The sequence below is a fragment of the Marmota marmota genome, unplaced genomic scaffold (genome assembly GCF_001458135.2).
Source record: "Marmota marmota marmota unplaced genomic scaffold, marMar, whole genome shotgun sequence".
Lineage (NCBI taxonomy): Eukaryota > Metazoa > Chordata > Mammalia > Rodentia > Sciuridae > Marmota > Marmota marmota.
In genome coordinates, this window is record NW_025999968.1 from 58,235,606 (window position 1) to 58,261,824 (window position 26,219).

A 26,219-nucleotide genomic window follows, 5' to 3' on the forward strand; every position below is an offset into this window, starting at 1 on the left:
GGACAAACGGGTTTCATAAAGTTAAAGTCCCTGGGAAGCTACTGGAACTGTGCAGAGCACCAGGAAGGCTGATGGCACAACTGTGGCCTAAAAGTTCCAATAAAATGACCCCCTCTTAACTTCACCATTTTACATTGCGTCTTCCAAGATGAAGTTCTTGTGCCACATTCTTTTTGCCACTTGTCCTGGTTCTGTGGAGTTGTGCTCGTGGTCTGAAGTAAATCGCGTGAAGGGGACTTTCTCCAGGACAAATGATTCCCTAAGAAAGGAGGTCTCTGGTGCCCGCACTGACATGTCATTTCACCAGGTAAGGCAGAAGTGGCTTGGTAACCCATATTCCATCAGCATGGACTCTTCAGGCACAAACAGCAGATGAACACAAGCTAAATAGGATTAGTTTGCTGGGTGCCACCAGTGAATGGAATGGCAGAGGAGGAAGGTAAAGAGAAGGCCAAAGAATCAAACAGGGAGACACAGAATGGCGTCTGTCAGAGTCTTGTGCGGAAAGCACAGGGCCTGAGCCACTCCAGATGCAAATGGGCTTTTGTTTCCCACTCTGTTGCCCCACCCTGAGACTGGCCGTCTGTTCTGATGCTTGCTTACTACTGGGCTGCCTGATGCCACCCCAGCCTCCCCCAGGTGCCGCCAACCTGCCCTTGGACCTGGAAGGCAGTGGTTGCACAAACATGGCGGTGCATGTGCAGGTCACAGCCTACATGCTGGTCTCCATTAGAATGAGTAAGCCCATTACCAACCCTCTAAGCAAGTCTGCTCCCTCAAGACCACGGTCTCCCAGCCTTCGTAACACGAGCATGATTCATCAGTCTGTCCATCACAACAGTGACGTGAGTCACATGTTGTGAGAAGCTCAGGGAATGTATTTTGTGTACACAGAAATGTAAGGTTTGCAAATTTCTGGGATTTAACTTTATTGGGGAGGGAGCAGGGTAGTAATGAATTCCACATTTTTTCAAAGTGAATTGGAGGAAAAACCCACAACAGGCAACATCTGCATGAATTGGTCTCCAAGGACCCGATATAAACGGTTGTTGATATAAATAGATGTGCTTTTAAGCAAAGACAGATGTCCCAGACCAAAATGCTAAGAAAACACATAAAACAGTTAAGTTCAAAGACATCTTGGCTTTCCTAGCTTTCCCAGTAGGTGAATCTTCACGGGGCCAGGACAGGGAGGGTGGAAGACAGAACGTTCTGCTTCCCGTGAACAGGCCAGCAGCCCCACCAGAGCAGGTGTGGGTGCAGCACAGCCACGGGGCGTCCACCCAGGGGAGGCCGGCCGCAAGACGTCCTGGGCTCTTGTGTTCGCGGGAGTTCGTGGAGTTATTGGAAGACTTTCTGCTCGGACCTCCTCGGAATACGATCTCAGGGAGGACTGAGTAGAAGGCATTGGGAAATAACCCGGCAGAATCTGGGGGTCAGTTCAGCTGACGTCAGTGAGAGAAGGACCCAGACGCCAGCAGGAGTCTGGAGCCAGGGTGGACTCCGAGCTTGTCCAGGCTGCTGCAGCTTGTTTCTCAAAGCAAGGTCCTGAAACTAGAAAGTCAGCAGAAGAGTTGATATTTCTGGGGGAAGAGCATTCTCAGAGGGAGGGTGGAGAGAGTCAGAACCAGGGGAAAGGGTCCTCTAGAAACAGAGAGATTCACATGTTGTGGTGTGCCAGGCTGCGCCAGAAGCATTTTCACATACACTGAATGCAAGAGATGCAGGAAAGAATTCAAACCACGCAGGAATTAGGGACAGAAGGCCAGTGCATATTTTGATCACACCATCCTTTATATGGTAAAAAATTCCACTCACCCTGCCAAAGCAGGTCCTCCATCCCTTTGAAAGGTCACACCAAAGACCTTCCTGGCCTTTGGGCTAAGCTTCCCAGGGAAGGGAAGATGCTTAAACTACTGATATTGCCTGGGAGAATGTGACAGACTATGTTGGGGTGCTGTGCTGAGATGAGGCAGGCCAGGAGGCCACCCTGCCAGGTTCCAGCCAGAGCATCCCAGGCTCCACCATGCAGGCACAGGGGAGGAGAGTTGGCATCCACCATATCAGGAGTGGGCCATGGTTGGCCAAGGTTTGAGGTAGAAAAGCCCAGGTCTTAGCTATTTGTCATAAAGCCAAATTATCTGGAACTTGGTTCTCTGTTAAGCTATCTGTATTAGTCAGCTCTCTATCACTATGACAAACTACCTGAGAAAATCCATTTAAAGAAGAAAAGATATATTTGGGCTCAGGGTTTCAGCCCACAGTCACTTGGTTCCACTCTTCCTGGGCCTTGGTAAAGCAGAACATCATGGTGGAAGGGAATCTGCTCACCTAGTGGTATCTAAGAAACACACACACACACACACACACACACACACACACACACATACATGCAGAGGTGGGGGCAGAGAGGAGAAAATGGGCCAGGGACAATATATAGCCTTCTAGGACATGTCCCCAGTGACTGCTTTCTCCAGGTAGGCCCTACCTTCTAAGCTTCCACTATCCCTCCATAACCCATTAGATGGTGAATCCACCAATGTATTCAGCCATTGATGTAGGTCCCTCATGATTCAACCACCTTTCAAAGGCCCCATTTCTGAACACCACTGGCTTGGAGACCAAGCCTTTAACACATGGGCTTTGAGGGGGAGGGAGATTTGGGATCTAACCTATAATACTATCCCAAAGTAAAATAAAGTCCTAATTATGATTCACTTTAGGACGTGTGCTACACTCTTCCCGTGCCTGAGCATTTTCATTGATGAAGATCACCATTCACAGGTAAGCACGGCTGGGCAAACTGTCAGAAGTTGTTAAGGCAACCTCTGGTTGTATCCTTAGGATGTGGATATCTGTGAGCGTTAGGGTGAACGTCACATTAATCAGACACTCAGAGGAGGCCACAGTGATGCTTGGTGACTGTAGACCGGGTGTAGCAGAGATGGACAGTTTTGAGTCCTCTTCTGCGTGTCCAGTAAGACTGCATGTCCCAGCCTCCCTTGTAGTTCTACTGGCTTCTCCCTGAGTTCTGGCCAATGGAATGCGGGCAGCAGTGATGGAAGCTACTGGTAGACTTGGCCATAAGGCTCCCTGACTGATCTTTAACAGACTCTCTTCCTCATCTTCCTCATCTGTGATGACCCCAAGGGTCGTGCATTGAAGAAGTCCTCTCAAAGAGTTAGATAGGACCCATCAGTTAGTCCTGGGAGCTCAGGAGAACTGCCTGGACTGCATCACACGGTGGCGAGACCTGAAGACTGTTTGTCATAGCAGCTAGTGCTTATGATTCTGACTCACCATCTAGTTTCTGGGAATTATAGACAGGTTTCCAACCAGGGTGCCTTCAATTAATGTGTTTTCTGGCATTTTCCTGGTCTAGATCACAATTCAAAATCAGTCCCCAAATCAGTCACAGTGGGGAAGAGAAAGAGAAGCAGAGAATGAAGGGGTACAGTCAGGCTCACTTGGGGGCCAAATTCACATTGGATTCTTGGGATTAAAAGGATTGATTCAGTTCATTCCCCGATTCTAAGCACAACTGTGTCCAGATCATCTTTGGAGAATAATGGATTCCTTGTTCCTAAACAGACAAGCATGAAATCCCCCAGCCCAGCTGAGTAATTCCATGACTCAAAGTTGGGGGGCCTGGGGGTTCTTGTGGAGTTCTTGGGAGCGGTGGGCTGTTGCCGACAGTTCCTGGACCATACATCTTCATTCCTGATATTGCGTGACCTCCCCCGACCCTCTGTCCAGGTCACGTCACACGTTGCTTATTCTCTCCAGCAGTTCCTGACGGTGCACCCAACTCTACTGTAGGAATGCAGATGGCCCAGGCCACCCTCAGAGGGAGAAGAGAGAAGTTAACAGGCTCTTGTTGCAGTGAATAGGCCTGAGGAGGGAGGCATGAGCTCCACTCGGGGGCCAGAGTTCCTGACAGAGGGTAAGAACTTGGAGGAGTTCTCTGTAGGTCAGGAGGCAAGCCTGGGAGCAAGAGGCCGAGAACCCCAGCTTGGCTGGAGCAGAAACTTCCAGTGGAGGATGGAGAAGAGGAGTCAAAAGGAGGAAACATTAGGCCCAGGCTCAGAGGATGTGGTGGGTAGATAACAGCCCTCCGAGGCTGCCCAAGTCCTCATATGGAAGCCTGTGAATATGTCACCTTCCATGGCCAGAGAGACTTTGTGAAAGGGCCTTGAGTTGGGGAGATGATCCCAGGTCATCCAGGTCATCCCAGCATCTTTATAAGTTAAGAGTGGCTGCCCCAAGAGGAGGTGATGATGGAGGTGGAGGTCAAGCAAGAGGGAGAGGGACAGGTGTTAAACTACTGGCCTCGAAGACGGAGGAGGGGCCGGGAGCCCAGGAATGCAGGTGGCCTGCAGAAACAGGAAAAGGCAAAGCTGCAGATTTCCTCCCGAGCCTCTGGAAGGAGCAGAGCCCACGACACCTGGGTTTTAGAACTTCTGTGTGTTGTTTTGAACAACTGTCTGTGGCCATTTGTTCCAATAGCCTTAAAACACTAGCACAGGTGACTTCAAACATGAGGCTGATGACATTGGGCCTGCACAACAGTCACTCTTGGGCTCAGAAGGCTTTCAACAGAGCCCTCTGTCAGCACCATCCAAGTGGTCCTGGCCTGTATTGGTCCCCAGGGGCCCCAGCAGGGACAGCAGTGACAGGGTGACATCCCTCAGAGTACTTTCTGGATGGACAGATGTGTGGTGTCCCCCTTGTTCCCTCTCGTCTGAACTCTTCCAACCTTCCTTTCCAGACTGCTCAGTATTGGACCGTCACTCCAGGCAAACCCGCTGCCAGCTTCATCCTCTGATTATGTAAATTTCATCCAAATAAAACCCAAACTCCTTAAAGAATTAGCAAAAACCCTCTTTTGGCTTCACACGACCTTCAGGAGCGGAAACCGTGTTGACAGGACCTCACTATTAAACCAGCCTCCCTAACACGACTGGGCCCATTGAAATCCTGTCTGCTGTCCTCTCATATTGGGGACACATACCACCTCCTCTAAGACAGCCTTCCCTGAACGCCACATTCTGAGTTTGCCCTTCAGTTTATATGATCATCCTTCTTTGGCTATGCAGTGCACGTCTGTGTCCTCCATGTGGACCCTCTTAATGCAACCACAGGGTGACCCTTCATCCAGCTGCATAGTGCAGTACAAAAGGAATTTGATGGAAGTCCTATATTTAGGGATCAAATATCAGTTCTCATGAATTAGGGCTTCGAGAAAATTCCTCTTTTGGAAACAGATAGGATATCGATCGGAAAAACAATTCCACTAAGAAGCTTGAAAAAGTTGCTATCTAAAGGAATTTGTAAATAATAGAACACATAGTGAAGGGCCACAGGAATACGGCCAACTTACCCATTAGGCAGCGGGGGCTGGTGCTTAGACCCCATAACTTTTTTAGGAACTTGTGAAAGTTTCTGAAAGCCTGGAAGAGAAAGGAAAACTATGAGATCAAAATTGTCTCATGAAACGTTCAACAAACTGCGAATTCCTCAATTTAAACTTTTCATATGTGGAAATTCCCACATTTAAAACAATATGTGAGCTGATTTTTCTCATTTCATCAGAATTCAGAATTCTCAAGCATGTACAATGGATGGAATTAGTTACTTTAGCCAATTACTTTTGAAAGCAATGTTATTTTTTAAAAATCCTCTCAAGTTTTTTTTTATATTAGAAAATATTTAGGATCGGAAATGAGTGCATTTTAAAATATGTGATATAGTTTATTGTGGAGTCTCCAAAGCAGCATACCCAGGGCTTAGGACGGACCTGCTGGGAGCCAGCCAGACTTCAGCCGGCCAGTGCTGTGGGTGTCGGTGGTGATAAGATACCTCTCCTTCTCTACTTACCACCTGCCCTTGGCTCCTTTCAGCTTCTTCTCAATTGTGTGCTTAACATACAATTAACCATTTTAAGATGTAAAATTTGGTGGCACTTCGTAGGAATCCTACTCATCACCGTAGAAAAATCACCCACACCCCTCAAGCAACGCCTCTCCAGCCTCCTTCCCTCAGGCCCTGGCGACTGGCTCAGGGTCTCGGCTCTCTTTCTCAGTGGATCTGCCTGTTCTGGGAAGTTCATGCACAGAATCTGACAACCTGTGACCTTTTGTGCTTGGCTTCTTAGCATGATGTTTTCAGGTTCATCTGATGCAGCACAGACGGACCACACTGTGTCCAGTCACCAGTCCGCCGCGCTGGGTCGCCTTCACTCTGGCTCCTATGAACAACACTGCTACAAGCACTTGGAGCACATTTCCGTGTGGACAGATATTTTCATCCCTCTTGAGTGTGCTCCTAGGAGGGAGGTAACTGGCCGTAGCGTAGGTCTACGTTTAGCTTTTGAGCGATGATGCTTTTAATCTTCACAATGGCCATGGATAAATTGGAAATAATATGATCCTGTGCCCCAGGTGACAATCAGGCCCGTCTGACTCTAGAACCCTGGTCCTTTTACTTGGTTGAGGTGTCTGGTGAGCACACGTGAGACAGAGCCTAGTGGGACAGCTCGTGGGCCAATTCTAGGGAATGGCAGGAAGTAAAGGCTAGTGATAGTGTCATGTGGGGGCACATTCTGAGGACGCTGAAGGTGGACTGAGGAAAGCCGTGGCTCCAAAGTCAGGCAGCCAGAAGTAGGTGGCTTTAGGTCCTTTAGTGACTCAGGTAGCAATGGCGGCCAAGACTAGGACAGGTCAGAGTCTGTCCTCAGGCACAGAGTGGAGCAGCACCGTGGACTGCCAGCTTGACTGTCCATGTGAGTTGGGGAGAATCTCCGACTCTCAGTAGAGGGGAGACATGGTCACTGGACCACACAGACAGACCTGGAGGAGGCAGCCGAAGCTGACAGCAGCCACAGAAAGGCAGTTAGGGAGTCCAGGGGCTATTCAGCCCACACCCACACCCGCTGTGGCACGCCAGATGGACGGGTGGACCCTCTCTCATGCGCACACAGACTTCACAATCTGGCCTGCATGCTTGGACCCCAAGTTTATTTGTCTTTCTGTTCTTTTCTTAGCATATTAAGATGGATGCTTATGTCATTAATTTTCAATCTTGCTCTTTGCCCCCCACAACATCAACATTTAAAGCTATTATTGTACTTCTTGCAAATATTCTCTAATTTTCATTACGATTCTTCTTTGAACCTTTGTCTGGATATCTATATCTACTACTACATCACACACACACACACACACACACACACAAACTTAGCAACCTAAAACAAGTAGATTTATTGTTGTCATGACTTGGTGTCATGAGCGTGAACAGGTCTCAGGTGAATGAAATCTGTTCTGCTCTGTTCCAGGCATTGACTGACACAGCTAGGGCATTCAGCGGGCAGCTGGGCTGGTCCAGAGGGTCCGAGAGGGTCTCACTTATTGAGATTGTCATCTTATTGAGGATGGCCAGAAGGTTGGTTCAGTTGGGACTGTTGGATGGATAGTCACACGTGACCTCTGTAGCTATTGGGCTCAGGATGGTTTGGCCAATTCAAGACATCTCAGGAGTCCCAGAGAGAGAGTTTGCCAACGTGTTAGAAATACCAGGTACCACAGGAAATCAAACACGTGCTTGGAAGTAGCTCAGCAAGGCCAACCTGACTTCTGCAGAAGGGCATGCTCCCCACACATCCAGCAAGCACACCTGGGCGGGGAAGTCCACCTGCTTTTATCCCTAACGCGCACTGCCCCTTGCTCCGATAGGAGGAGCTCGGTGGCCATCTGTGTGCTTGGTTCATTTTAAAATTGGGGCGGACAAAGGGAAGGGCTGAAGTTAAAGTGGCTACGATTGGATCTTATATCCCAAATAAGGCTGAATGCTGTATTCTGAAAATGGATCATGGAACTTTCTATTTCTCACAAAAGGAGGAGACCTGCCAGGCTAAGGTCTGTTTAACCCCCAGAATGAAATGCTGAGGGCCCCCATTCCTCAGAACATGACTCTGTTTGGAGATAGGGCCTGTAAAGAGGTAATTAAGTTAAAACAGTCTTCAGGGTGGGCCCTAGTCCAATGTGATGGGGGTCTGCAAACAGGGAGGAGAGGGTGGGACAGACAGACAGACAGGAAGACCGCTGCAAACCAGAAGATCTGCCTCAGAAGAATCCAGTCCATGGGCACCTGGATCTTAACTGTGAGAACATAGGCTTGTGTTGATCCACACGCCCAGCGGCTTGGCCTTGCTTTGATAGCCTGCAAGCCAACACACCCTCTCTAATCCTCCTGTCCATCAACTGTTTACACTTGGGTCTTAAACTCCAGCCACGTGGGTTTCTTCTGGCGCCTATTGGCTGTTCATTTTACTCACAGACATGGTGGGTGGCTGGAGAGTAGGACTGGCTCTACCAGTGGTTCACCTTGGCCGAGGCTGGCTCCGTGGCCTTTGGTGAATATTCTTGGTAAGATGGACAGGTGTCTTCTACGGTGCCCATTAAAAGACGATCAAAAGGTGGTGATGATAACTAAACCAGGAACGTGTGGAAATAAACAAGCCACCCAAATGAGTGCAGAGAGCTGGCCTCCCTTCAGACCCGGGGCGTTGCTGGGAAGCCAACTGCTTGGTTGGTCAGGCCTCTGTCCCAGGGAAGGGCTCTCTGGTAAACACCATCACCTTTACTTTGGGCTCACCAGAAAACTCTTTCATTGTTAACCCAGCAACAGGTTCTATTAAACCCAAGTCCACTCTGTTTGCCTGGCTGAAAGGAGGACTTTGGAGCTCGGCCATCAGACTCTGAGCACCACCTCCCGCCACCCTACAGGAGGCTCTGACCTTGAGGGTTGCACTTTATGGAGTAAGAAAACTGCTGTGTGCTCAGATGGTGCCCAGTTTGGGGGACTGCAGCTCCCACTGACCATGGCTGGGTAATCCATTCCATTGTCCCACGTGAGGGGACCCTGAAAGGTTATTTATTACTAATCGGCTACCCAAGAGCAGGATAGAACAAAATAATTAAAAATGAGGCTTTGCTGTCGAGAGCAGGCTGCGTCCTGCTCTGTGTAGACAGCAGTTCTCAGGCTGGGCCTCACCCTAGCTGCTCCGTCTTCTAAAGCAGCAGTTTGCCGTCAGCTGCTCCATTTTGAGTGTGAATCCTGAGGCAGAGTGACTCTACACCTCGTCTGTGCGGTAAACAACGACCCTCTGCCCAGCACCACCACAGGGCACAAATGATACATAAATTAATGGTGCTAATAAATAATGACCTCCTGCGAACGTGTTGAATCAATGAGAAGCCCGGGGTGGCAGGGGACATCACCCCTGGGTCAGAAAGACCAGGCCCACGAGCTTAGCAAACACCCAGGCTGCGGAATAAGGCAGCCCCCTCACCCGAGGCCCATGAAGGAGGAGCACCCCAAGACAGGACACAGCCACACAGTGACCCTGTCACCTGGTCGGTTGTCACAAACCTTGCCTGTGAAAATCCCTACAAGGATGAGCCTCTGGTTCTGCTGTCCCTTCAGCGTAGCATGGCTAGTGTGGGTTCTCCCGTGTGACCACCCCGTCACTTCAGGCTGACTCCAGGCTGACCCCTGAACTGCCCTCCTTCCTGACACTGATCTTTTCCAGCTCCGTCTGACCCTGCAGTGCCTCTCTGCCCTCCTGTCTGCTCTCTGCCCTGGCTCTGAGCCAGCCTCCACCCTGGCCCTCTCCTGGCCTTTCTGCAGCACCTATCTCACCGTGTAAAGTGTGACTTAAGATTGCAATAGAAGAATGGGCCTGGCTTTTGACCACCAGGTGACCTGAGCAGTCAGTGAACCCCCAACTGAAAGTGCTGCAGCCTGTGGATTTATTGTTAAGAGCGAAAGCTAGCTCTCTGCAAAGTCACAGGCCTGCTCGGTCTGTGTCAATGTCATAGGTCACTTGACACTTCCGTTTCCTCTGTCTTCCATTTTATGACATTTTACTAAACTCTCACACTTCCGTTGTCCTACCAGGTTCTCAAACTGGAGCAGGAAACGATCCTGCCTTACACAAAAGCATAAAACTGGATCACTTTTGGATGCAGCGTGGCCAGTGAGTGACAGCACTTGTACTTCCAGCATAGATTGGGGGCGCTGGTGTGATTGAAAGACAACTGGCGATAGATAGAGGACAGATGATGGACGGAGCGCCAGGGTGGACACTGATCCTCCCAGTAGCATGGACAGGGTCCCGCCGCCAGGTCACACAGCTTGGGAATGGCGTCACCAGGATGGGACGCATGCCAGATTGGATGCACGCTCTCCGGCTGCCTCTCAAAATACACCCAAAACAGAACCCGCCCTGTGTGTGCTGCAAGCTCTCCTTCTACTGGGTGGCTGCTGAGCTGAATTAGACCCCAGTATAATGCAAACTAAAATATCCAGTGGCAAAAGCTTAAAAATAAAATGTCGGCCTGCATTCTGTTTCTTAGTCCAAATGTGGTTTTGGGGCCACTTTTTTTTTTTCTAAGTGTAAGTTTTTCTTAGTTTCTTTCCCAGCTTTGGCAGTTTAGACCCAAGCACACAAAATCAGTGGAGACAGCGATCCCCGTGGCCCTCCAGGCAGGGCTGAGGAAGTTCTGCGTAGGGACAGGGGACTTCGGGAATCTCTCCAGGAGAGCCAAGGCTGGCGTGGCTGGGAGCAGTTAGGTCACAGTCTGTGTGTGTGAGTCTGTGTGTGCACATGTGTACAGTGACTGTGACTGTGTGTATGAGCATATGTGTGTGTGGCTATATGTGTACAAAGGCCTATGTGTAGGTGTGTGTGTTGTGTGTTTGTGTTTGTACGTGTGTGTGCATGTGTGTGTGTGTGTGTGTGTATGTACACACCTCCCCCACCACCCTCTCCTGAACTTTCTCTTGAAGTGCCTGTGCCCCTTGACAAGCCTGAGATGGTCACATAGAGAAGGCCACATATTAATTAGAAAAAGGGGTCTTCATGGAGTTGGAGGTTTTCTTACAAAATTTGTTGTTTAATGACATCATAATCATTGTGCTTTTCCATCTGCAACCAGCTCCTGAACTCTGACCTTCATTTGGCAAACATTTACTAAGCACCTGCTGCCCGCCGGTGAGCTGATGCGGAGAACCACTAGCGTGCATCACAAGAGCCTGGGTTTCTCTGTCACCATATGACACCACCAGGGGAAATACAGGGTACCTGATGCCAGTTGCTCTAGACTGGTCTCAGGAACATGGATGAGCAGGGTGCAAGTCCTCATGATACTGGGAAGATGGCACTGACTTGGTCAAACACAAAGCCCAACTTGTCACCTTTAACACCCCCACGATGACCAGGGCAGAGCTGGCATGCCTGCACCACGTAGATGAGTGGCTGTCACTGATGAGGATGCAAATGCTTATGTTGGGAGAGGTGAGGACATTTACATGGTATTTCATTATAAATAAGTCTATGTTCCTTAAACAATTTTATTTACTATCATCATTAAGAAGGTGTCAAATAAATTACATATTCTTGTGGCATCGTTTCTCTTGATTTTAAAGCAACATCTTGTCTGTTTTAATTGACATTAGTATTGAACCCCAAAATAAGACAGGATGTATAAGCCAGGTTCTCTCTGTCCATGCTTAATTATAGTGCCGCTTCAGAAATACAACAAAACAGTTGAAAAATTGAAGAGGGAAACACGAAAATGAATTTTTAATTTTATAGACTAGAGTACACTGAACATCCTTCTAACCTTACTCCTGAGTTTGGATAAACATGGTAAATATTTAATAATTCACATTTATGATGGCCATAAAAGGCTATCATCCAAGTTATTTTACAATGTCAACAGTGTTTAAAACTGCAGGAAGGAGCTGAGATCTTGAGACACAGGCTGTCTGTTAGAAGGACATGTTTTTGGATGCTGAGGTTGGCCTTCAGTTCCAATGGCAGCCCACGGTCCTCTCCTGGCCATGCCCTGCCCTGCCCCTACATTCTAGAAACTCCACTGCCCGCCCCACCATCATGCACTCAGGTTTCTAAGAGGAGAACCCAGAAAGATTGACATGTTGACAGTGTGCTAACGGCAGGTGTTGGGGCACCCTGGCTTAGGGAACCCCCTGCCTGTCGCCCCCAGAGCTGGCTGCTGTGATCTGGGGTCTGCCACGGTCTTCCCTTCCAGAGGTGGAGTCCTGGCTTGCACAATCCCTGATCTGTCTGGATCGATTTTCTCCGTGGTTTCTAGGTGCCTCACAGTATCTGTTGGGGCCCATGACTCACTGGGGACCCTATGAGGACTTTCTCCCTCCTGATAACATCTGGGTGAGTCATCCTAGGACACAGGGGGAGCTCAGTGCAGGTACGGTTTGTTCAGGCCGCGTTCACCCAGGGGCTGTCCTTCCTGGAACAGAAACTAAAAGTCGGTTCATCTCTGTGGCCCCTGAAGTGATGAGTTCACCCACTCACAGTAGGTGGCCCCTGACTAAGACGACCGGCAGCTCCTGGGAATGAAGAAGGGCCTGGCTTGTCCCTGGAAGTCAAGGTGTGCCGAAGACACCCATTCGAAGGTCAGTGCGCTGCCAAGTGTGACCGGCCTAGTGTGACGGACCTGCCAGGAGCAGCTCATGAGCCCTCCTCCGACCTGCAGTGAAATGGCCTTTGTTCCACTCGCCCAAGGGGAATATTTACTGTTATTGCGGTGACTCCTCTCAGGGTACACAGGACTACACCTAAGACACATGCGCCTTTCAGAGAGAACAAAGGTGCATTGTGCAAACCTGCTGGGAAGACGGAGCAGCCAACACTGATAACAGCCTGCCCGACCTGCCTCTGGCTGCCCCTGGCCTTTGAGCTTGGTCCTTATTTATTTCAGAAGTCACTGCTTCCTTAAGAGTAGAATTAAATATCTGGGGACTTGATTTGTGCTAAATAATAAAGCAACAAATGAACACCCTGCTGGGGAGTGAGCCTTGGCTAACAAGTCCTGGTTTGGGCCTGGGTCTGTATTTTGGACCAGAATCTCCCAGAGCCATGGGTCTCAAAGTGTGGTCCAGGGGCACCAGAGCACCCTGCGCCTCTTGCTGTCAATCCATGAGGTCAAAATTACACTCACAATTGTTCTTTGTTGCCTGGTGGGGTGTTGCACACGTGGAAACCCAGAGACTCTGGAGGCTGAGGCAGGAGGATCCCAAGTTCAAGACTAGACTGGACAACTTAGAGAGACCCTGTCTCAAAACAAAAAAAAAAAAAAAATGAAAAGGACTGGGGATGTAGCTCAGTGGTACAGCAGCCCTGGGTTCAATCCCTGGCATTAAAATAAATAAATAAAAATAAAAGACAGGAGCCTCTTGCCATTGGTATCATGTCCACTGGGCCCTGAGAGGTTTGGGAGCACCCCTTCCCTGGTCCATGAGATCCTGTTCCTTTGGTGGAGGTTAGCAGCTGGCTCGGGTTCTCCTGGAGGACAGTACACCCTCCTCCAGGGGACCAACCCCCCATTCAAGGGGCTCTGGGCTGTGAGAGACAGGGGCCTCAGAGCCAGGGGAGGCTTTCCAGCCTCAGCGCTGGCCAGGAAGGTCATGCCCACTCACCTCGCCTGCTTCTGACTGCTCACATTAGGTGGGCCCTAGCTCCTGGTAAGCCCAGGAGTAAGTGATCACGATCACAGACCAGGCCTTGCTGCCTTTTCTGGAAAGTTCTGGAAGGGGAGAGGAAGTTTTATGCTCAGCCACCTGAGATCCTGGCTTCCCTGAGTGCATGGACCTGTTTCACTCCCAGCCTCCCAGCCCGGAAGTAACCTCCCCTGAGTCCTGTAAGACCTCGGTGCTTCCCCCACCCTGATAAGGCCTTGCAGCAAGGGGGTCTTCTGGGACTTAGGGACACTGAGTGTCCAGGGAGAATAGTCAGGCAAAACTGATCACCACAGCCCAGGAAATAAGACCCAGAGCTGATTCAGAGTACAGAGGTGACCGTGTAAGGGTTGTGGGCACAGCGAGGCTAGGCCCTCAGCGGGAGCCCAGTAAACTGCAGGGAGCACGCGTGCCCTTCTCGGCTCCCTCTCCTGCCCCTCCCTCGATGGATCCTGGTGCTCCTGGGGAGGCAGCCAAGTGCAGAGTGGGAGAAACCGCGGGCAGCGCAGACGGAAGCCAGGCCAGGCTGCCGAGATTTTATTTTCAGAGCAGTGCAGAGGCTTTGGGTGTTCTTAAGCAGGAGATGCCATATGAAAAGGAACCCGTCAGGGAGGGTGTTGGGTTGCTGAATCCGAGGGAGGGCACCTGATGGGAACAGCTCCCCAAGGCCACAGTGTCCCCGTGAGATCAGAGAGAACAGGAAGAGACAATAGGGTCTGAGAAGTTCAGTGTAAGGAGCTGGGATCCAGTCGGGTCCTCCCAGGCACGGCCCCTGAGGATGCCCAGCCCTCCGGGAGCCTGGCTCCACTGCTGGCCGGCTGGCAGATACCCGAGGATGACAGGCGCCTTTCAGACGAGTGCACAGGACCTGATGGTGCACAGGAAGGATGCACAGGACCTGATGATGTCCACATGATGTCCAGGCTCGGCACAGACTCATCCAGTTGGACCACCCCCCAGCCTCCCTTGCAGCTGTGTGGAGTCACGTGGCTCCATCCCGACAAGCAGGAGTGCGCAGCCCGCCCCCTGCAGCTGTAACCAGCACCTAAGACCTGGAGCCACCGTCTCCCTCTGTCCTTTCTTGGTGGAATAAGGTGATGAAGCCACCTTCAGCCGGAGGGATGAGGGCAGAACCAGACAGGAGAAGCCTAGGTCCCAGTGTCCCTGAGCCACCGAACCAGCCTTGGCCCGCCTTCTGCAGCTCGTGGCAGCCCTCCCCCCACCCCCATGTGGCCTCTCTGGTGACATGCTATCTCAGGCATTGCTCTATGGGACGAACAGGCCTGTTTGCTTTGGTGGAGCGGCTGAATCTGAACCGAGGGCTCTGAAGGCCACCCTTCCCTGGCCCGCAGGCTCTGGGGGTGTCTCAGCACATGACAGCAGGGGACAGAGGCCACATGGGCCGGCAGCATGCCTGTGGGCAGCAGTGGACAGCATGTCTGCTCTGGCAGGAGCACAGTGCTGAGGGAGGCCCCCGGTCACCAGGACTTTATGAAAACAAGTTGTGTCAGTGTGACCTGGTGGCTGTGCCCGAGAGGAGCTGATCCAAGCGTGGCAGATGTCATTTGCTCTCAGGCAGGACATTTTGCACAATGCCTGCTCTCTCCATGGGCAGTCCCAGGGGAAGAGCTGATCCTCCCCAGGAGGATGTCACCTCAAAGGGAGCGTCCCAGTGACACACTGAGGCTTCGCCTTAGTCACTATTTGTTCAAAGACGTGCTTATCAGGGTTAAAGGTCACCAAGTGGTTAGCAAGAGAACATGACTTGGACCAGAAACTCAGAAGTCACAGACCTGGGGCGCGGGGCCTGGGGTGATTCTGGACAGTCTCACTCAGTGAACGCGTGTCCCTAGACACCTGGAACGTCCCAGATGCTGCTGAAGGTGCTGGGACACGATGAGGAACAATGACAAGAGCCCGGCACTCACTGAGCTGAGTTTGTATGTGGCAAGGGATGATAAAAGGAAGCAAGCAGGTGAATTAACGAGGCCACTTGGGTGGTGATAACCACTGGGAACAGCAGCAGCAGCAGGTGACAGTGGGAGGAAGCTGAGGCTCCTTCACTCAGGGTGGGAAAGGGACGCCCACAACATGTGACTCGTGATGAAAAGGACCCAGCCTTGTGGAGACCAGTAGAATTCCAGGCCACAGCAAGTGCTAAGGCCCTGGGGAATGTAGTGCAGCAGGCAGAGGGTTGTGTGCTGAGAAGGATGGGGGGAAGCGGGCAGGGACCCACATGGAGCATTGAAGGAGTTTGGATTCTATTTTCTGTGAGGTGAGATGCCTTCTGAGGATTTGGGGGAGAGAAGTGGCCTCATAGGATTTATTTGTTTAATGAGATTGACTGCTCTATGGAGGATGAATTATAGGAAGTGAAGCAGAGGGCGATGGGCACTTGGGGGACTGCTGTGTGGTCAGATCAGTGACAGCAGTGACCAGAGGACAGTTTAAGAAAAGATTTGATAGGTAAATTCCTACAGGGTTCGCTGATGGTTCATGGGGGACAAAGAAAAAAGACAGATCAAGAACAACCCCAGGGCCACGGCTGGAGAAACCGGTGGGCGGTAGTCCAGTTCCCGAGACGGGAAGGCCTTTTCTGCATCTCTGCCACCAACTTGCGGGTCCATGCCCCCTAGCCTCTGCCCCTTTCTCCTACCAACTCACCTGGCTGGCTTCCCTACTTCTGCCACTCTCGTGCCCCGCAGTCTAGACGGATCCTGAGAACAGCGCCTGGGGTCCAGGTTACTCTCCCCCAGACCAACAGATGGGCTGGGAGGAGCTCTGGGTGGTTCCGATGCAGGCGATGGGCAGACGCTGGTCCCTGTGTGGGGCTGTCCTTGACAGCAGGACTAGGCGTCTCAGCCAGGCTTGAGACCAAGGCAGAAGTCCCGGCTGGAGACCAGCATGAAGAAAGGAGAAGGTTCTGCAGCCCAGCAGAGTGGAGTGTAGGGGGTTCGCAGGACCCAGCAGCGACCCTGGGCTGGCCAGGGGACAGTCCAATCCCTGCCAGCCCACAGAGCTGGCTGGGGTGGACTTCTGGCCCCCAGCTAGACGAGTGCAGGGCCAGCTTTCCTTGGCAATGACTGGAGCAGGGATGGGGTTAGACTCGAGCTGAGGGGCTCCAGGAGACCCAGCCACGAGAACGGGGGGAAAGCAGGAGCAGGGGAGCCGGTCACTCCCGGGTCCTTCTCGTTTTCCTGCCGCAGACACTATTATTAATAAGTGATCGATCTGAATTTGTAAGTTCTTGATCTTTTTGTGTGATTTCTTTTTTCTGCATGAATTGCAGACGGAGACTCACCCCGGGATTGTACTTGCCATTGCAGCATGTAATTGCCACCATAAAATGCGCGTTGGCCCCACCGGCTGGAGCAGGATTTTAAATCCCTTGTGCTCATCCTCACGTAGAGAGTGTCAAAGACACAAGTGACTGCCTCATTCAAGGCTGTACTCCTTGCCTGAGGTTTCCAGTGTCCTCATCCCCGCTCTCCTAGGCTGCTTTGTACCTTTGAACGTCCACCCCGGGTCCGTCAGCCTCTTGATTTCCTCTACAGGATCACTTCTCATAAGGACACGGTACTCGTTTTCCTGTGACTACTGCAACAAATCGCCACAAACGCAGGGCTTAAAGCAAAACAAAACAGTGTATTCTACCATGGTTCTGTAGGCCTGAGGTCTGCCACCAAGGTGCCACAGGGCCACGCTCCCTCTGCAGGAAGCAAGAGAGGTCCTTCCTCACCCCTTCCAGCTCTGTGGCCCCAGCACCTGTGGTCTGTGGTTCCTCGGTCCCCGTCTCCATCTTTATGTGGCCTTCTCTTCTTCTCCCTGTGTCTCTCCTGTGTCTCTTCCAAGGACCCTTGGATTTAGGGTCCACCAGGGTAACCCAGGGTGGCTTCATCTTGAGACCCTTTCTTACTACATCTTCTCTAATACCCAAACACCTTTTATCCAATAAGGTCACTTTTGTGGGTACCTGAGGTTAGGGCACACATATATCTTTTGGGGGACCATCACTCAACCCACTTTGGGGTGCACTGACGGCCCTATAGACGGTTACTTTACAGGCCAAGAGAAGGGGAATCTGGCCAAGTCAAGGTAAGGTACGAGCTAGGCAAGGGGTGGGGTTCCCTTGCTGTCCTTACATCCCAAACAACTGAGACTGATGCCTTCGCCACATTTCAAAACAAGGCCTCTGTGCATCCTCAGGGTTTCCCCAGAAAGATGAAGCCAGCCAACCTCATACCACAAATGCCAAGGGCCAAGCTGTGCCCCTTCTGCAAAGCACAAGGGAGGTACATGCTCTGCGTCTGAAGTCTCCATTCATTGTCTACTGTCATGTCAGTACAAAGAGCAGAGGGCCAGCTCCCAGCTCAGCCAACCAGGCTGGAGGGTGGCTGAGTCACCAGCCACATCTCACTGCGAACCAGAGCTGACAGGCCAGGGGCCGGGGCCAGTGTCTAAGAGAGAGTTTGCACATGGCAGTGGCCACACACGTGCAAAGGGCCATTCAACCTGTTCTCACAGGAAAACCCTCTAGGAGGTATTTGAAGGTCATTCCAATCTTCTGGAATTTTTCCTTGTGACTTTGGGCAGTCATTTACCCTGGAGATAAGATGTGTGATTACCTTTTGGATCTGGAAGGTTTCCCCCCCATAAATCCACATCGCAGGGAATGACGCGATGTTCATAGGTGAAAAGACTGGATTATGGGGACTCTGACCTCATCATTGGATGAATCCATTCGCTGGATGGATAATCTGAATGGACCATAGACAGGCGGAGTGTGGCTGGAGGAAGGAGGTCACTAGAGGCGTGCCTTTGGGGACTCTGTCTGAGCAATGGAGTGGGCTGACCATGGACCAAGACCTTTGAAGCCACGAGCCAAAATAAGCTTTTCCTCCTCTAAGTTGTCCTCGTCAGGAATTTGGGCAAAACTCTGCAAAGCCAACTCACACACCATCCGACAGAGCAATGTCATGCACATAGAAGGCTCCTCCTAGGACCGGGCAAAGCCCTGGGTAAATGTGGGGTCGTGGTTACCATGGTTTTCATCAGTTCAGCAAAGTATTACAAAAGATATTGCTGTGGTTTAATGTGTTAAAACTTCATCCCTAAATTCAAATGTGGGTGGTTTTTGGAGATGAGATTTTGGAAGGCAATTAAGATTACATGAGGTCCTGAGGGTAGGGTCCCCAAGTGACATTAGTGGCTTTATACATAGAGGAAGAGGGGCCCAAGCTGGCACATCTGCTCTGTCTCACCATGCCATGCCCTCCCCACCTCATGATGAGCAGGAAGGCTCTCACCAGGAGCTGAAAGACATGGGCACAGGCTCTTGGACTTCCAGCCTCCTGAGCCATGAGCCAAAGAATATTCTTCTTATTCTTTTTTAAATGAATTATCTGGTTCCAAGCATGTTGTTATAGCAACAGAAAATAGACTAAGACAGCTGTTACACAATCTATTTCTATCTCTTTAACTGATAAAACTTTTTCTATCTCTTTAACTGATAACATATGTGTTCAAAGTTACCAACCAACATGTCACATTTTTGTCTGAAAAATGATGACCATCCATCCTCAGAATAAATTAGTACAATTTTTTCAATAGACACACATGGAGAGCTGTGTCAGGAACTGTTCTAAAGTGTGCAGAAAAATCATGATCAAGACAGATACGATTCTAACCCTAATAGGGTAGAAGACATGCTGGGAAGACAGAATTAGCAAGGAAAAAATTAAAATACTAATTCAATTAAATATTAATTTAATTAACCATTAAATAATAATAAAGGCTTAAGAAAAAAAATTGCACGCTGTGTCCAATGAGTTGAAATTGTGGATGGGCAGCCAGGGACAGCCCTCCAAGTCCGCCCACGTAGTAAAGGTGAGGGGGAGTCATGTGGAATACGGAACCGCCATCTCGGGGAGGGAGCAGCCTGCCTGGCGCTGGGGGGACGCGCAGCGCATGCGCAGGAGGCTGGCGCGGTGGTGCCCAGGGGAACTGGGGAAAGAGAGATCCCAGCAACTGGAGGTCCCAGAGCTCCTGACAGGCCGCAGGCCTCCCTCTGAGCGTGTTAGGGGAGGAAGGGCCCACTGACTGATGTTTTTAACAGGATCTCTCAGTTTAGAAGTCTCTAGAAATTAGTAAAGTGTTGGAATTGCAAATCTCATGAAAAGGCATTTCTAAATGTAGCAAGCTTGCTTTTCCCCCTGAGGAAGAGCAGGTGGTTCTTGGCAAAGAGATGGTCCACTCCTTTTCCTACACCACTGCCGTAGTGTGGGGCGGGAAGAAGAGAGCAGAAGGTTTGCTAGCTCGTGCAGCCAGGCCCTCTTGCCCCCGAGAGGCAGTGCACAAGCTCAAGCAGGGCGCCCCTCCTTTGCTCCTCCCCACGCACACACAGCTGCCATGGCGGTGGAGGAAGGACCAGAGATCACACAGCTCCCTGCTGTGCCTGCCGGCTACAGGGCTGCACGGGACACATGGGGCCTGAGCGAAGCTCATGCTGCCCAGGCCACCTGCCCGTGGTGCCCTATATATATATATATATATAGTAGTGACACTTGCCAAAACATGGGTGAACCTAGAGCATAGGTTGTGCTCAGTGAAGGAAAGCAGCCAGTTATACAAGGGCACTATCGTACATCACGGGAAACACCCACAGGAAACAACTCTGCAGAGATAGGAAGTGCATTGGTGGCTACTTAGGGCTGGGGGACTGGAGGGGAAACAGGGTGATAGTTTATGGGGACAGGTTTGCTTTTGAGGTGATGAAAATGTTTTGAAGTGGAACAGGGTGACGCTCGCCCTTATCCATGCATATTATAAAACCTATTGAATTGCACCCTTTAATGGGATTACTATTGTCTGAATGTCTGTGAGCCCCTTACAATTCATATATTGAAACCAAGGGTGTGGCTCAGGGGTACAGCACTTGTCTAGCATGCACAGGGCACTGGGCCCAATCCTTAACACCACAAAAAAGAAAGAGAAAGAAGGGAGGAAAAAGAAACCTAACCTCCAAGGTGCCAGTGCTAAGAAGTGGGGCCTTTGGTGGTTAGATCATGAGGGCGAGCCCTCTGGCCTGAGGGAGTCCTGCCATGTGAACTAGGAAGCAGGCCCTCACCAGACCCTGAATCTGTTGGCTGCTCAAGCTTGGACTTCCCCGTCTCCAGAGCTGTGAGATTAAATTTCCTTTGTTTATAAGTTGCCCAGCAGGTTGGCCAGTTTTCTGATTCTGTAACAAATACCTGGGGTAATCAACTCATGAAGAGGAAAGGTTCATTCTGACTCGAAGTTTGGAGGCTCTCGTCCGTGGTCAGTTGACTCTGCTGCTTTGGGCCTGGGCGGGGCAGCCCATCATGGCAGGAGGGTGTGGCAGAGTAAAGCTGCTGACCCCATGGCCAGGACTTGCAAAGAAAAAGGGAAAGACACCAGCATCCCACAATTTCCTTCAAGGGCTCCCCACAGGGACCTAACACTTTCTACTAGGCCTCAGCTCTAGAGGTTTCCACCTTCCTACAGCACCAAGCTGGGAACAAAGACTTTAACATGTGCACCTTTGGGGAATGTTCCAGATCCAAGCTACAGCACACCATCTTCTAGAATCTTGTTATAGCAGCTTGGAAAAACTAAGACACAGCTCATCATCACAGTTGTGATATGTGAATTGTGCCTTAACAAGTGTGTGTCCCATCCATACATACACAGGCACAAACACAATGCTCTTCTGCAACCTTAGAAAGTATTAATAATTCCAAATGGAAATACGTGCACTCTTTACAGTATGACTTTTGTCAAACAAGAGAGCACAGTGTGAAGAGATGGATGAGATTGCCTTTACGGGTGGTCTCACCCTGTCCACTGTGCGCTGGTGGCAGCAGGACTTGTACAACCACCCAGAGAGACTGCATGAGTTCTGAGGCCCAGTGCAAGATGAAAATGGGCCTCTTGATTGACAAGGATTATGAACTTCAAGGTGGCAGCAGCAGAAGTCTGTAGCAAGCATTGATGCTCTGAGAGGTGTCTCTGCTAGGAGAACCCAAGTAAATCCAACCTCCAAAATTCTGTGAGGATCTTCCAGAAGATGAGGGTTGGTGGCCCTCTCCCTGGAGAGCTAAGAGTGGAATTTGACCTTCCTCTTTCTCCTCCTCCTCCCCAGCCTGTGCGAAAAGGTAACCTTTGGCAGTTAGAGGTAAAGACAGCATTAATTTGGAAAATGGAGCGCATCATATAACAAGCTGTGAATGGTTGGTCTAAAATAGACCCAGACACTGGAAATCACGCATGTGAAGCAGTGGGGTTAAGTCTGACAGCAGGAAGAAAGCCAGTCCTCAAAAACGTAACTGAAAGACTCCACTGATTTATTCACATGCCTGCTTAAGTCAGTTACATTTTTTTTCACCTTTAACGTAGATTACAGTTTAATCCAGATTTTGTCACCCAAAGTGGCATGTGAATTAACCTTCCATAATCATTTGCTAGAATGAGACTGACAACATAATGACTAACACCCAGTGTTCCAGTTCTGCAGTTTGCAGAAAAACCAACTTCATGCTCTGAGCATCCTTCAGGTCAATGCATGTGGAATTATTTTTGTGATTCAGAAAACACACACACACACACACACACACAACTACAAAATCATCTACCTGTGCAGGTCTGACTCAGTTCAGACATATTTACTTAAGGATTATCAATTTTACAGAATACCTTGGTCCCTATTATGGTTTTCGTTGCTCAGACTTGCCCGAGGCACGTCACCATGCAGTTTAATATCACGGTGGATTTTCAAGGTGGCTTATGAATTTCGAGAACACTGCCTTATAAGGGAAAGCAGGTGGCAGAGTCACATGTGGTGGGCTTGGGGCAGCAAGCCAGGAAGTAGCCACGACCCTGGGCTATTTCCAAGAATCAATCCTCGGGGGCCTCTGTTTCCTTATCTATGAAAACAGGAGTTAGCCTCTCTTACCTACTTTCTAAAATTGTTTCTAGTTTTAAAATTCAGTGCTTTGTTCCCTGGTCTCTTACCATTAAAGACTAGAAACTTACAAAGAAACCATGGCTCCAATTACCAAAACCTTGTCCTGAGTGGGGTTCAGGAGAGGCAGACGCCAAGTCCTCTGGGTCAGGTCAGCGGACCTGCTGTTATTGATCACACAGGAGACTGGAAGACGTGCCAGGCATTGTTCTGAGTGCTCAAGAATCATTAAAAGACTGTGGTGGAAAGAGGCCAGAGAGGCTCAGTAACTTTCCTTGGGCCCATCTACAGCTGGACAGCTAGTGGAAGGCTTCGCTAAACTCTGACCCCAGCTATCTGGTGTCACAGCTACAAGCAAACAGAAGAGATGATAAAGGGACATTTGGAAAGCTTTGATACCCACTCCCATGATTGTACCATATCTGCTATTTGAGCATCTTAAAGAAGAGAATAGATAGTTCTCGCTCCTGCTTGATTTGAGACCACCTGGTTGGGAGGCTGGGAGGCTGGGGGCTGGAAGGCTGCCAGTTGGCCCCACCTCTACCAGGGATTCCTGGTACTTAGGCCAGTAAACAAGTGAGGAGATGAGCTGGGTTGGGAGGTGGGGGAGATGTATGCATGTTACCCACTGTACTGTACCCACTCTTAAACCTCATGTGTATGGGTGGAATAGTGTATCCACTCTTAAATCCCATGTGTATCTGTGGAACAGCCGACACTTCCAGACTCACGTTCCAGATGATACATGAATTAAATTATTTCTGTCTCTAAGTGCATTCTTTTCCTCCCCAGCTCCCCATCCACAGGACATCCAAGGTCTCACTTTGTGTGTGATTTTTACAATACCGTGTACTCTGTTTCTACTTGTTCAAGGGCATCGACTAAGCCTTACTCATCTTTGTCCTCTCAGCATCTGACACTGTGTTTGCTGAATGAATAAATGATACATACACCTCCAACTAAATGACGTCTATTTAACTTGCAACTGGAAACCACCGCAAACCATGTGTGACCATTGATTTGGATCTCAAGGTAAACACAGACGAGCTTCTCAGGAGACTTATTTGTGCTGTTTTTTTAAAGGATGACTTGGGAAGTTAATAATTGTTCATAATTGTGTTTAGATTCTAAAAAATCCTACCTGCATTTCACTCTCAAGGCATTTGGTGTGTATAGCACTTCCCCTGCACTTAAGGGAAGAGTTGAAAGTGCCTCACTTTCAGTCTCCCTCCCACATCAGCTTACTTGGCTTTCAATTTCCTGGACCTCCTAACTCCCATGACTTTTGATCTCCAGGCACAAGGGCTGTACTTTTATTAGGTTTAATTTACCTTACAGCCCCATGTTCCCTGTGAATCGCACCATAATAGTCAATGAATAATCACAGAATTAGCCAGGCTGGGCTTTAATTCTGCCGAGTAACTAGGAAACCGACTAATAATAGGAAGGAAAAAAAACTGTAAGGAGCCCTGATGTGGCTCCAGAACCAGGTCCTCCGTGTTAACATGAGCATGTAACTGCCCAAGCGCCAGTACACTGGCCACCAGGTAGCACCCAGGCCAGGGAGACAGGCAGGAGCCTGGTGGGGGCAGGCTCATGGGGGTGACCTTGGCCAACAGGGCAAGCCCCTGGGCAGCCCACCAGTAATCTCTCAGCTCTGGCTTTGTGTTTCCAACCACTGTCATTTTTGATAGTTTCCCACATCTAGACCTGAGAAGGGAAAGATCTGTGCCCACGCCCACCCCCACCCCCCACCCCCGTGTATAGGATAGTTTTTTCAAAGTTTTTCATAAAACACTCTCAGAGGAGAAGAAACTTAATTGCTATACCATCTTGAGCCCCTGGTGACCATGTGCTCCACCCTCCCTGTTGGATCCTGTTCAGTGCCTACCCACAGTATGACGACATAGGTTCTGTAAAATCTGCCCTTATCCTATGGAGGAGGCTCAAGACTAGTAAGCAGAGGAAAGACCCCAAGTCTTTGAAACCATGGGCTCCTTCCTTTAAAAGCTTTCTGCTCATACATGTTGGAAAATGCCCAGCAAGACAAAGCACCCCCTTCTGTCCCTCAGGGCGTAGCAGCCCTGAAGGAGGAAAGAGGTCTTGGGTCAGGGAGCCTTCCCTGAGCAGCCAGCACGGGCTCCCAGGCTCCAGAGCAGTGTCAGGGGGAAAGCAGTCAGGCCCTGAGCTCCAGGGGTGGCCTGTCTGGGACAACCTTCTCAAACATTGCAAAGCCAGGTGGACAGCCTAGGGGTGGGGGAAGGGGAAGACCCTCTATTAACCAACTGCAGCCCAGATGATTCAGTATTTTCTGCTAGTGATTTTTACGAAATCAACATATGCTTCATGTCTCCATGGCAACACACTATGGATCTGCATTCCATTTGTGGAGCTCCTTCTTGACCTCTCTGTGTTCTCTGATTCAGCCTGAATATCTGCTGAGAAGCCATCAGAGTCCACCCAATCTCCAAGAAGTCTCGGTTCCCTCAGTCCTGGCTGTTCCAGAAGGGCAGACGCTGCCTCCATCCATGCAACTGGAATATCTGGAGACCTTCACCTGGAGAAACACAACAGTACCTCAATTAGGGGATAACCCCGATCCGGAGTTGCCATGGAAACCCGGTTGTATTGAGTACTGGAGAAGCTGCGTGCTTCCTCGCCCTTCCCAGTATGGTGGTCCTTCAAGGTCTTGCATAAGCTGCGTGTTTCTGTTTCACATGCATCTTGGAAATCTGAACGTCCTGCTAAATACTGAGCTTCTGACCTGAGCCTAAATAGGAAATGCACAGGTTTCTAGTTATGGACTCAAGCGCCTTATGGTAAAAATGGAGACCACGGTATGGCTGGTGGTTTTGACCATGGGTCTGGGAGGCAGATGCACTCGGGGTCCACTTGTGAACTTCCCACTTAGATGACCTGGCAGGTTTTTACTGTAAGGTTCAGTTGGCTCCTGTGAAAAGTGGGAAGGAGCGAGCGTGCCTTGGAGAATTAGAAGGATTAAAGGTTGATGCACTAGAGCCCTCGGCCCAGAGAAAAGCTCGGTCAAGGCCCAGCTCAGCTCTAGGGGGCGCCACTCACACGGAGGCCATAGGAAGGGGCTCCCTGGTAGCAGCATTACATCCCGGGCCCCGGCCAAGGGCCCAGCTCCACATTTATAACCTTATTTAGTCCTTTCCTGATGGACTGGCCAGAAGTCAAAGTCCATTGGGAGGTTCAGATGGGCCAGCTCCGGTGCAGAGGCCTTACTACCCAAGCCCCGATGCCATCGCGCCACCAGCGCCAGCGCCAGGTTCCTGCGGAATCCGAAAGGCACGTGGGCGTCAGCGCTAGGGACTGGCCCGCCGCGACACTCCTCGCCTGACCTACCAGGGCGCACGGCCGCCCGCTCGGCCGAGACCCCCGGTCCCCGAGCCCCGGGCCGGCAGGCGAGAGACCAGCCTAGTGACAGCGGGCGGGGAGTCCGGCCGGAAGGAGCCGCCCTCCGCGGCCTCCCTCCGCGGCCCCTGCCGGCACGCTCGCCGCCTCTCTCCTCCTCCCCCGCAGCCTCCAGCCTCCTCCCCTCGCGCTCGTCGTCCTCCCCGCCCCCTGTCCCCTCCCCTGCCCTCCCCCCGCGCCTGAAGAGCGCGCCGCGAGGGGGCCGGGCCGCTTACTTCCTCCACCGCGGCGCCGAGCGCGGAGT

The 26,219-nt window shown here is 50.6% G+C and overlaps 1 protein-coding gene and 1 long non-coding RNA gene across 2 annotated transcripts in view; one reads left to right on the top strand and one right to left on the bottom strand.

Annotated features, from left to right (window-relative positions):
* Window positions 1-917: 917 nt before the first annotated feature.
* LOC125616886 lies at window positions 918-8,698 on the bottom strand. Its single transcript, XR_007347660.1, has 3 exons — window positions 8,333-8,698; window positions 5,381-5,450; window positions 918-1,554 (listed from the first exon to the last, which is right to left on the bottom strand). It is a non-coding gene; the product is annotated as an uncharacterized LOC125616886 (long non-coding RNA).
* A 17,044-nt stretch (window positions 8,699-25,742) lies between these two features.
* The window catches only part of Ets2 (ETS proto-oncogene 2, transcription factor), a 16,405-nt gene continuing 15,928 nt past the window's right edge, over window positions 25,743-26,219 (top strand). The window contains 2 exon segments of the mRNA XM_048803685.1: window positions 25,743-25,804; window positions 25,806-26,218. Coding sequence (XP_048659642.1) covers window positions 25,758-25,804; window positions 25,806-26,218 — 460 coding nt within the window. The 5' untranslated portion in view covers window positions 25,743-25,757.